We start from the raw sequence: 12,260 nt of genomic DNA on the forward strand, positions 1-12,260 counted from the left end.
AAATTTTCTCAAGTTTAGAAAATTTGTCATATGGAGATTATTTATCATTGATACTACCTTTAGTGTAAATTCTCTTTATGTACTGTTTGCTCATACTTTGAACCCTTTGACTTTACACCAAGCTTGATAGTTACTGACTTTCGTTTCAGTGACTTGAAGGAAAACAGCACTTTTACTTAAAGGTAGTATCAGTGATAAATAATATCCATATTACAAATTTTCTCAAGTTTAGAAAATTTGTCATATGGAGATTATTTATCATTGATACTACCTTTAGTGTAAATTCTCTTTATGTACTGTTTGCTCATACTTTGAACCCTTTGACTTTACACCAAGCTTGATAGTTACTGACTTTCGTTTCAGTGACTTGAAGGAAAACAGCACTTTTACTTAAAGGTAGTATCAGTGATAAATAATATCCATATTACAAATTTTCTCAAGTTTAGAAAATTTGTCATATGGAGATTATTTATCATTGATACTACCTTTAGTGTAAATTCTCTTTATGGATTTCATCCAGAAATGAGTAACCAGACCACCTCATCTTTTATATTTTTACAATGCTATTGGGAGATTTGATTTCAAAGTCACAATGATAATGTTTTAAATGTAATAAACAGTGTACACCCACAGAGAAACCATCCACACTAAAACCAGAATAGGCACAGCCAGACTGCTTAACTGCAGTCATCATGTGTTCAGTCTGGCATCACACCACTCTGAACAGAGAACTCTTCCAGATTTGCTTTATTGGACAGAAAGAGTATGGTAGCTTGCTCATATGACATACATTCAAATATCACATTTCAAAAATGTACTCTCTTCCATCCAACTCTGAACACAGCCACACACTCACACGCCGAGGCTTCTTTGTATATATATATATATATATATATAATATTTAAACATTGGCACCTCAATGCTTAACTGCTATAAACAACTCGGCCTCCAAGAGATGGCAGCACTACTGGATATAGTAGTGAGGAAGTTGTGCAAAGATCTGTTGTTGCAAGGTACAGAATGAGGGGAAGTAAAACCAGTCATGCACACACACACACACACACACACACATAGCCAGAACCAGGACTTGAACCAAACCATAAATATCATTATCATGTTGGAAACATGCACAGATAATGCTTATACTTTCTGCATTGCCAATAGGAAACACTGTGAAGGAACACTGACTCATTCTGTACACACAAGTACCAATCCGATTATAAAAATAACATTTTGCTACCACAGGAAATGGAGATTCAGTTTTCCTTCACAACATTCTGTGTATCTTTTCCAAAGATGCAAATTTCATATAAATTTATATGCAGTATTCATAAAACCACACCTGCACTCTGTCATCGTACATCATGAAACCCTAAAGAAGCAACCGAACACACTGATAACTCTAGAGTAACATTTAGCACAATTCAGTGTTTGAAATGCCCTCACAAGCACCAGTCCAGAAGCTGTGGTTTACAGCCTCTCAGAAACTTAGGCTGAAGCGACAAGTAAACACAGTTCACATTCAGTACACTACTCTAATGCCTCCAACAGTGCGAGGATTTGGCAGTGGTACACTGGTTCTGGTATTGAGGAAAGGGGGGGGTGGAGGGGGATCTCGTACAAATTCATGTGAAGTATTAGTCTTATATATCGATGGGCACATCATGCAAGATGTTAAAGTGCTTTGATTTGTCTCTGCATAAGATTCAGCTCTATATAAATACTTTTTGTTGATGCATATCTTAGTTAAACACTGAATATTGAAAAGAAAATCAAATCTTTTTTCCACTGATAATCTTGTTTGCAGCAACTTTCAACAGGAAAAATGATAACAAAATAAAACCACAAGTTGTGACTCAAAGTAGTTCAATTCAGCCAACCTCCTTTACAACCAACAACTGTGGCTGGGGGGGGGGGGCTGACATACTATTACTGACTTTTCCAAAACAAATAAGGTTACCATAGAAAAATAATAATGATAAAAAAAAAAAAAGATGCTGTTGAAAATGTGACCACTAACGAAAACAATGTTTGGGAAAATTCCATGGTTGGCATCCCACTGCAGGGTGCACCAATTGTAAACACAGTCACTTGTATTTTGGGGCTGGTACTTGAGTGAGAAAAGGTTGAGTTTAACAATACTGGAGAGTGGACACATTTTCCAGTCGTGTTCAAAATTCAACTGTAGTCTCCAGTGGTCAGTTAAACACAAGTGCAAATATATATACACAGCTCTCTAAATTCAGCACCAACACCTTACTGTGTGATCCCACATGCAGTTGTTTCCATTAAGCATTCCCTCAAACAGCTAGAAAAAATAAAAATTAAAAAGATTTGTCCAGGGAGAGTCCAGCCTCTTTGCCCCCCACCCTTCCCTTTTCTCCCACTTGTGAGTTCCCACCCCCCTTTTTTTTCTTTTATCAAAGCAGAAAGTGGATTTAATGACATTGGTGTACCATCCCACTGTCTCACCCAAAATGCTAACTTCCAAATCATTGCTTGAGGCTCTTGGGTGGTTGCATGAGCAGTTGTAAAGCTTAGCATAAAGAATGTCCCAAGGTCTATGAAAACAAACTTTAGCTGCTGAGATCTCTCATGCAACCCAGACCTGGTCCTCAACCAGCAACAGAAACCTTTCCCTAGATCCTGAAGACCACCACTTCCAGGGGAGGAAATCACTAAAACCTGTGTTGGTTGGGTCGGAACACTTCAAAATTTTAATGTTGGGGCTGTGTCAGCAGCAGTGCAGTCTCCTCTGGTAGGAGGTGGTCTTGGGATGACCTGATGTTGATAGTTCTCTTTGAACACTGGCATTGGCACAGTGAAAGGATTAGCCAGGGGGTAACGTCACTGAAAGAGTCCTGGATTTGATTTTTTTTTTTTTTTTTTTTACTGGGGGGGGGGGGGGGGTCTGTTCTATTTTAGTGGCATTACCAAGTTTGTCCTGAATTCCCTTAATGAAGTTGCTGAACATGGCCACTGGAGACTACAGAAGATTTGCACAAAACTCGGCACTGCAACTCTTTTAAAAGAAAATATGCCAACCCATACTATATGGGACTGAACCACAAATTTGAGGACTTATATAGAAAAATATTCTGACAGGAACTTTTTTTGTGGGGGTGGAACGAACAAATCTCCAGCTGTTCTGCCTCCCACAAAAAATTTTCTACTTCTCACATTCCATTCCCTCAAGAATTGCCTTTTTTTCTTTTTTCACACTTATTCATGCATTTTTTTTTTTATTGAGCAATGAACATCTTTACATACTATTTCAGACATGGTTTTTCTTATCACAAATCCTGCACATTTGTCCCATCCCAACTTAATGCAAAGAATAGGTCAAAGTAAACACTATATAAAATAAAAAAAAATGGTTGCAAAGTTATAAGAACAGTTTAAGAGACATATGCATTTAAAGCACTTCTAAATAGTAAGCAGATTTATTAGTGTTGACACAGTTAAGTATTTGTATGGTTTGACAGTCCTGATATAACCCTGTGCAGCTGGCTGGACTACAATAAGTCATGCCAAATGAACTGTGCGGTTGGCTAGTTAACAGGTAACACCTGGCTTAAAATAAGGTAGCTTATATAACTTCTGGCTATCCCTCATGACATTTTTTATATATGTACCCTGCTCTTTGCATACCAAAGTATAAAACAATAACTGCTGTAATTAACATGAACATTTATAATATACTGCCGCTACACACGGTTATCTATACTCTTGACATTTGATCATAATCCAGCCAACCGCACTGACCAAACAGCACTTGAGACATAAGCTGTGCTGTGATGATCGGTCCTTTCACTTACCCCAAGATAACAATTTTTGCCCATCACTACCTGTAAATTGTTTACAAGCCAACCACACAGGGCCATATCAGGAATGACGAACCATACAAACGCTTGATCGCATCAACACAACCATCGCATACACACACAAAACCTGCAGGATAAACTCAGTTCATGTCCTAACCATTTAGCTCATAGCAAATTAGATTAGGCTGTGCTGAGGACACCAGCAATTGCACTTAATTTATCCCCAGATTTAAAAAAGGCCATACAGGCAATTAGAGTGCACCTCAGTGTTTACAATCTCACTACCTAATCACCAGAGCAGTGACTAAGTGACAGAACCATGCACTGTACAACTTTAAAAAATTTTGTTTTTCTTTTCATGGAAAAGGCCTGACTAAGCATTTTGGCTTATGCTGCTGGTCAGGCATCTGTTTGGCAGATGTGTAGCGTATATGGATTTGTCTGAATGCAGTGACGCCTCCTTGAGCTACTGATACTGATTCATGGGAAATGATGCGACACATGACAGGCTGCAGTTTATAGTAACATACTGGATTACAGATACTATATCTTAATATAATGGACTTGTATATAAAACTGGATTACAGACATATCTTAACAAAGAAAATATGGTGGGCTTATATATATATATACTGGATTACAGACATTATGGACTTATATATTACTTTATGATTAGTTCACATCACATGACAGGTACTGGCTCCTTTCTGTCCACCATCATGTGGAGGATCACGCTCGCCAAGGAACACAGTCCTTGTCCAGCACAACCCACAGGGGTCAAGCATTTTGGCTTCCCAGGGATTTATCCCCCCTGACCATCAAGAAAACAGAACATTGTACACTGCTGGAATGCTATCAACACATTGTAACACTTTCTGATGTGCAACAATGCTTCTCAACACATTCTGTGGAAAGCCATCATGATGCAAAAAAAAAAAAAAAAAAAATATATATATATATACATTAAATAAAAGCTACACGGGTTATGTTCTTCAGATTCTGTGGGCGTGTGATAATGCACACACACACATATATATATATGTGTGTAAAATAAAAGCAACTTGGATAATATATTCTTCTAGCTTTACACCAGTGACCCAAAATCACATTGAAGAATCCACCAAGTATTCCCTCCCTTATCAACCATATAGTTTACATTCAAAATTGTGCACAAAAAGCACAGAAATCTTTATCCTGGTATGCTGGAAGAGAAAACTGTGTACTTATACAAAAGCACAACAGATGCCTATCATGCAAAAAAAATAATAATATACACAGATAGCATACTTTTTAGTGAAACTAAGTAAGAAAGAAAAACTGAAATCAAGCAAATACCTACCATAATCAGTTCATTCTGTCAAGTGCCTATGGTCATGTTAAGTGTTAGGGGGGAAGTGTCCCTGGCAAACCTGTATCATATTCTGTACCATTCCCTTATTACACATGACTTTTGTTTAGGATGTTTGTTATCCACATATTTTTGTATATCACGAACACAATTTTCTACTCATGCATAATCTAAAATCAAGCCTGCTTTAACAAGTAAAAATACCATTATTGTGTTCTAACAGATCACAAGCTTAAAGTCTAACATGATATGTAGTGCCAGAGAATACAAACACTATAAACATGAACAAAACAATCTGATATCATACCACAATTGAACTGTGGGCTGATTTAAAGTTCTGCCAAATCCATGCACACCTGGATAAAAAGGAGTATGAAACAAAATCTGTTCTATCACATCAACTGGCATCACAACATGTAACTAAACTGACACAAGCTAACTGTTAAAACAAAAGTAACTTGGCCAATAAATGTACGCTTCCAGCAAAATAAAAGACAGCCAAACAAAATGTAACAAAGGGCATACTATTTTCGTCGTACACATTCACATCACTGTTGCCCATTATTTCACTGCAAATATCTGCATCTACACCTCTACATGCAAAGCATACACAGCAAAATGTCAGAAATCGCTTGTTACTGACCAAGCAAGCCAAGACCTCGCATTCCGTATTTCCTTCCTATAACCGATATGTTGACCAACAGAAAATATCACAATCCTGTAATCAGAAACCCCTGACTTTTCCACAGCGTGACGAGTCTGGCTCAATGATACATGCACTCACTATCTACACAGCCTGTCTAGGAATCAAGTAATGACACTCAGTAAGGCTACAAACCTCTAATACACTCCACTCCAGTGACACTAACAGTACTTTCACTGTCAACAAAATCTTTCCACAACTCTGAACCTATATATCACACTCCGCAGTATTTCATAACTCTCTTCAGCTCCGATTTATATTGGATGGCAGGTGCAGACGTTGCTTTTTACAATAATGTACACACATTCAAATCACAAAAATGTCTACATCATGATAAGACTCCACATACAAAACAGTACCTGTCTTTTTTCTGTATGATTAACATTCCACATTGATCACCAGTCGGGGTGACAATTAAAAACAAAGCATAATGCTTTCAACTTCCCAATAATACAGCATAATGCTTTCAACTTCCCAATAATGCAGCATAATGCTTTCAACTTCCCACAACACATTCACAACCATTCTTCTTTCCTTGGCCAAAGCATGCACGGTATCCAAACCAGTCCACAACTAGTGTTGGACACAGATCAAATGCCTGAAGCAGACAGGTCTTGTGTTCCATGCTGATGACTAGATGTACTGTATGAAACTATGTGGGTTGGGGAGGGAGGTAGGAGACTGATGGGGGTGACTTCAGGCAAAGTGACTGACTAGACAAGACCTGACCTGGAAACCTGATCTGATAGGACCTGACTAGAACTCAAATTCAGCTGCCAAACATTGGGAAACTCCAAAAGAAAAACCCAATCATTTGAATGAACCAAGAATTGGATAAAATGACATTAATATCCTTTGGTTTCTCGTTAAAATGGGCACAGCCTCACACAGTCATTCTCTCCTTTCTTGCTTACACTGTCCATTTTTGTTTGCTATAAACACTGGCATTTTGGAAACGTGATTTTGAGAAGCAAAACAGTCTCAGCTCTGCCTCATTTCCACATCTACAAGCATAAAAAAAGAGATTATTTCAAAGAATAGTCTTAAGAAAGTGACACATGAAACTCTTAGCAGACTGGTGGCTCTATACTTGCAGGGTGTGTGCGATGGAATGGCACATTGAGAGACATAAAACCCATGGCTCTTCACATATCTGTCCTGTCAGTGTGCACTTTTAGCACAAACCCCAAAACAAACTTACTGAATCTAATAAAAAGAAATCCGCATCATGCATGCATAAGGCATTTTTTTTGGTCCTATTCTGATGAGTTGGGGATATACTTCCCATACCTCAACTCTCAACATAGATGTTCCTTCATTTTCCCCATTTTCAAAAAGGTTTAAAACAAATGCCTTTGGGAATCTATGGCACTCCTGTTTTCCCTCAACAGTTTACACACATACACATCCCATTCAACCTAAGATGACTCACTGATAATGAAATACACTATACACTTTAAAAAAAACACTATACTGAAAAATATCTATTAAAGTGTGCTCAAGCATAACCATATGTGAAACACTAAAATGTGCACAGTCTAGTGCCTTTTGACATTCACTGTCTCACAATCGTCTTGCCATGCTCTCAGGTCATAAAAAAATGTATCACAATTGATAGAGAAAAAGAAGACAAACAGCAAACAGGCAAACTTAGAAAACTTTTTTGGCAACAGTGGTGTTGCTTCATGACCTCAGCCTGGAATCGCCCTTGTCTGGACATTCCCTACACTCTGCACCCAAACTCATGATCCAAAAACAGCAGACAAGCATCACAGTTTCTCTCTCCATTCTCTTCCAGCTTCCATCTCCTGTCAGCCCAAGTTCCAGGCTGGGACAGCACATTGTTATCTTATCAACAATAGAGGTTAGCACACTGTTTCTGTCACTTGTCAGCACACTTTCCCTTAATTCAAGCAGACATCGTTATCACAGATTTTCTTTGTCTCCTCACAGATTATCATGACACACCACTGATTCAACAGTGTCATGCCTGGCTGAAACATTGCAAAATGCTAAGTCCTGTTTGGAAAGGAAGGTATAAAACAGTGCTTAGTTTGCAAAACTACCAGCTGATCCAACAGCCCTATAAATCAATTTGATCAGGAGCTACAGACATAAAAAACAAGACTCAAGCTTTTATTTTAGCAATGATAATGAGTGGTGACGTCCCCAACAACCACGCTATCTTCATACTCAACAGTGCAGCAGATTCCATAGCATGCGTCTTCTCATTCTCTCTTTTTGAATTCATTTTAATATATTCTGATTTTAATACTATACATTGAACATGAAAAAAGCAAAACAATAACAACAACAAAAACTAAAGTGACCAACACGGACTACTGTGTAACTGTGAAAACTGTAGCAAACTTGCTTCTAAGCTGTAACTTAATGGCAGCCACAGCTGGTCTGACATTATCAGTCCAATTATATTATCACCAGACCAAAACAGTGCCTGAACTCTGACCATCACTGTAGATGTGTGAAACAATTTCAACTATGGGTGCTTGTGAAACACTATCACATCACTGTGAAATGCATGCCTGTCTCTGAACACTACAGACCCCAAAGGCAAGCAGAAATTCAACGTTCACCACAGAACAGCCACAAACCAGCAGCAAAAAAGTCCACCCCCCTAGAAATTTCTACTTAGATCCATACTGACATACCAGGACACCTTCTTTTATATGTACAGTATATGAGTTATTTTATTCCCTTTGTGATATACCACATTAATATTTGTTTTCACAATATTTAAATTATATGTGCACACAAGCACATACCTACAGAATACACAGAACCTCATCTTGTGTCAACAAATAAAAACAACAACCAATGTACATGGAATGATGGTTGTAACATCATGTGCATGTGTGACTACTACAGATAATTTGGTGAAGTGACTAATCAATGGCTTTCTTGTGGAAGTGAATTTTGGCAATATATATCTAAAGATCAGATCCAGCCCATAAGATGAACACATTTGGTTTCTGCCCAATTTGGGGCAATGACACTTAACAGCAATTTAAACCATGAAAATGGTTCAGCAATAATCTCTTCTCTGTGGACTGACTTAAGTGAAATGTAAATCACCTTTGGCTACAGAGCAAATATGATTATGCAGAAGTTGTTAATGGGTCTATCCTGCAAACAACTACTACACACACACACACACACACACACACACGCCAATCACTACCACCACCACTAGACAAAAAAACAAAACAAAAAAAAACCCAAAAATTACCACCAAAGAGATGGGGATTCAACCTAAAGACCAGAGCAGCCAGTTCAACTATTAACCTATGAATAGTTTGGCTAAACACTGACCCAACCTCTGTACCTCATTGTGTTGCAGATAGCTTTCAGTGAATCTAAACAGTGGACTAGCCTACCAAGTTGATATGTTTTTACCAATTAAGTCAGATCTCATCAGTGGACCAATGCTTTGTGATACCGGCACTGACAGGAGCTACTTCAACATACACTTCAGTGACACTACATCAACCATATTCTAGGTATGGGCAAATTATTTTCTCCTCAACTAATACAGTTACAATTCACTGTTATATGTCACATTTAAAGTGTGTAACAAATGAAATCTTAGTCTACAGGATTTTTTTTTATCCCTTTTTGAAAACAAAATCAAATTTCCAAATTTTTTTTATTTCATTTCACAATGAAAGATTAACTTCTCTTCCTATGCACTGTGTTCTTTTATATGATGTGTATACCCTGATATTTATAAAAATAAAAACAAATAAAATTTAAAAAATCTTTATCATGCTAATATTATGAATATGATCCATTAAGAATCTCTTCAATAAATGATACTACTACTCTCTCTTGCTGAAAATGCACGGAGTTAAATTAAACACTACCCATCTCAAATACATTTCTTGAATGTTTTGTCTATGTCTGCAACTTTTTTCTTTCTTTTTTTTTTTTTTATAAAAAAATAAAAATAAAAACTGACCCAATAAAAAACTGCTTTTGAAACAGAGGATATTTTAGCTTTCACATTTTAAACAATAGTGGTAGATGAAGTCTCTTTTCTTTCTTTTTTGTTTTTTGTTTTTTGTTGTTTAAATTTGGCAGATTTCTAATTGCCATTTGAAAATACAAACTACAAATCAAGTCATATCATTATTATGATACTAGTGATTATGATACCATGTCATGGCCCAGCAACAAAAACACTAATTTTCTGTTCAAAGTGCTGCTTAGAAAACAGTAAATCTACTGAAAGGTTCCACTTTAAACCTACTACCTTATTCTAAACTTTAATAAATTGATTTTAAAAACATGCCCTGTTATGGTTCAAACAGGTTTCTGATAACAAAGGTGTTTTTTTTGTTTCTTCTTTTTTTTTTTTTTCTTCTTTTTTTTAAACCACAAAGGCCCTACATTTAAAAGTAAAGTTGGGATTCTGGACTTTAAAAAAAACCCCACCAAAACATATGTAAGATATATGCTGCAAGTATCCGTTAATTCCCTCCCCCTTTCAATCATTATTTCACTTTCCAGTCTGAACTGAGGGGAAACATTTCACTGCTGTGCTGTATTTATTACTGACAGAAACAATGTTCTTCCTTTTTCCTCCAATAAAGACAGCCAGAAATGGGGTTCAAAAGATTTTTGAAAGGACTTTAAAAGGGTATGTCGTTTTTCAACATCATCTTTTTGAACTTTTAAAACTGTATGAACCCTACCAATGTTGTATGCACCAGGACTGCAGAGGTTAACTTCTAAACCTGATTTCTGGATAGTGACTGACAACGAAGATTCGTAAAGGCGGTCACACCAGTTACAAAAACATGTACACACATTTTTACACTGTACCCACAAAAATACAGTCACACAATGGAAATGAAACACAAACAGAAAAAAGATATTTATCTAAAATATGCCCAGTACCATAATATCACTTTATAGATACATCATATAGTACCAGTGCTATTCTGAACATATTAAAACATTCAATGCCATATGTCCAAAACACATACACAATATGTTCTGTAACAAACTGGACTAAGGCAGTTGAAAACGTCTGACACTGATCACAATCGTAAAAATATGTAAAGATTTTATATTCTCTATTATTTACACTAGGTTGGCAATGTTAATTCTATAACTCTAATTTTATTCTCTCTAAATCTCCTCTCCCTCAGGTCATATGGACAGTAGAAGTCAACAATTTCATCACATTTCAAGCATGTTGTAAGAAAAGTGTTGTATCACGTTATCAATGTCATAGGCTCTGATGGCAGTACAATACTGGTGTGTAACACAGTGTGGGGGATGGGTCGGTGCCAGGGAACTGGACTTCCATCACTATCCTCCACAACCACCACACCCTCCTCCACCTCCCCCACAGGCAGCCCCCCCACCTCCGCATGCCGCCCCTCCCCCATCCCCACCAAAGTCTGCCCCTGCCAGTCCAAAGAAGGAGCCCATGTCCCCCCTCCCTCCACAGCTCCCTCCTCCGTCCCCCCCATCACAGTTAGCGTACATCCCTCCCCAGTCACCATCTCCACCACCACTGCCACCACCACCACCTCCGCCACCACCAAAGTCATCAGCACTGAAGCCATCATAATTACTTGTGTCTTCGTACGAAATAAAGTTACTTTCATTGACGTAGAAATCGTTCATGTCGTCATTCATGTACATGTCCAAATGGTCATCTTTGCCACCCAAACCAAAATCACCTCCCACACTGTCAAGGTGATCACCGGAATAATAGTCACACTGGCTCTCCGAATACAAACCACCGTTTGACTGATCGTAATTTTCTAGATCCCCATTGAAGTGACTGTAATCATCCTGTGGAATGTGAGTCTCACAATAATCATTGTAGCCATCATTCAGATCGTCAGCACCATAATGATGGAAGTGGAGGTTGTCGTCGGCAGGCAGCCCATCGTCTCTGAATTCATCCACACCGTTTGCCAGGTGACAGTCAGAGGAGGGGTGATCCAAGTCCAGGTCCAGGTATTCTTCATATCCCACAGCACTGTTTTCATCAAAGCCTACTGCTTTGTCCTCACCAGCATCATAGTGACCAGGGTCTTCTGCACGACTGTCCACACAGCTCATCTGCAGAGCCTCTGCTTGGGGCTCATTCAGGCGGCTCATGTCAGGCAGAGGCAGCTCCTCAATGGGCAAAGGAAGATCGTCATCAGGGACATCGGGCAAAGGAAGATCGTCGTCAGGTGAAGGGTAAGAGTCATCGGGCATGAGGAGTTCTGCAGAGGGCAAGGGAAGATCTTCAACAGGCAAGGGGAATTCACTGTTGGATTCACACATAGGGTCGACAGGAAGACCCGGGGCCTTCCTTGCCTGTGCAGCCTGAGCACCAACCTCTGTACTGTCCACGTCCTTC

General features: G+C 38.4%; 1 protein-coding gene across 1 annotated transcript in view; it reads right to left on the reverse strand.

Annotated features, from left to right (window-relative positions):
* Positions 1-4,506: 4,506 nt before the first annotated feature.
* The window catches only part of LOC143300021 (uncharacterized), a 21,441-nt gene continuing 13,687 nt past the window's right edge, over positions 4,507-12,260 (reverse strand). Inside the window, exons 6-7 of the mRNA XM_076613577.1 lie at positions 11,296-12,260; positions 4,507-4,577 (exon numbers count right to left, since the gene is read on the reverse strand). The exon at positions 11,296-12,260 is cut by the window's right edge and continues 728 nt beyond it. Of these exons, the coding sequence (XP_076469692.1) occupies positions 4,507-4,577; positions 11,296-12,260 (1,036 nt within the window). The remainder of the gene's footprint in view (positions 4,578-11,295) is intronic.

The sequence above is a fragment of the Babylonia areolata genome, chromosome 25 (genome assembly GCF_041734735.1).
Source record: "Babylonia areolata isolate BAREFJ2019XMU chromosome 25, ASM4173473v1, whole genome shotgun sequence".
Classification (NCBI taxonomy): Eukaryota; Metazoa; Mollusca; class Gastropoda; order Neogastropoda; family Buccinidae; genus Babylonia; species Babylonia areolata.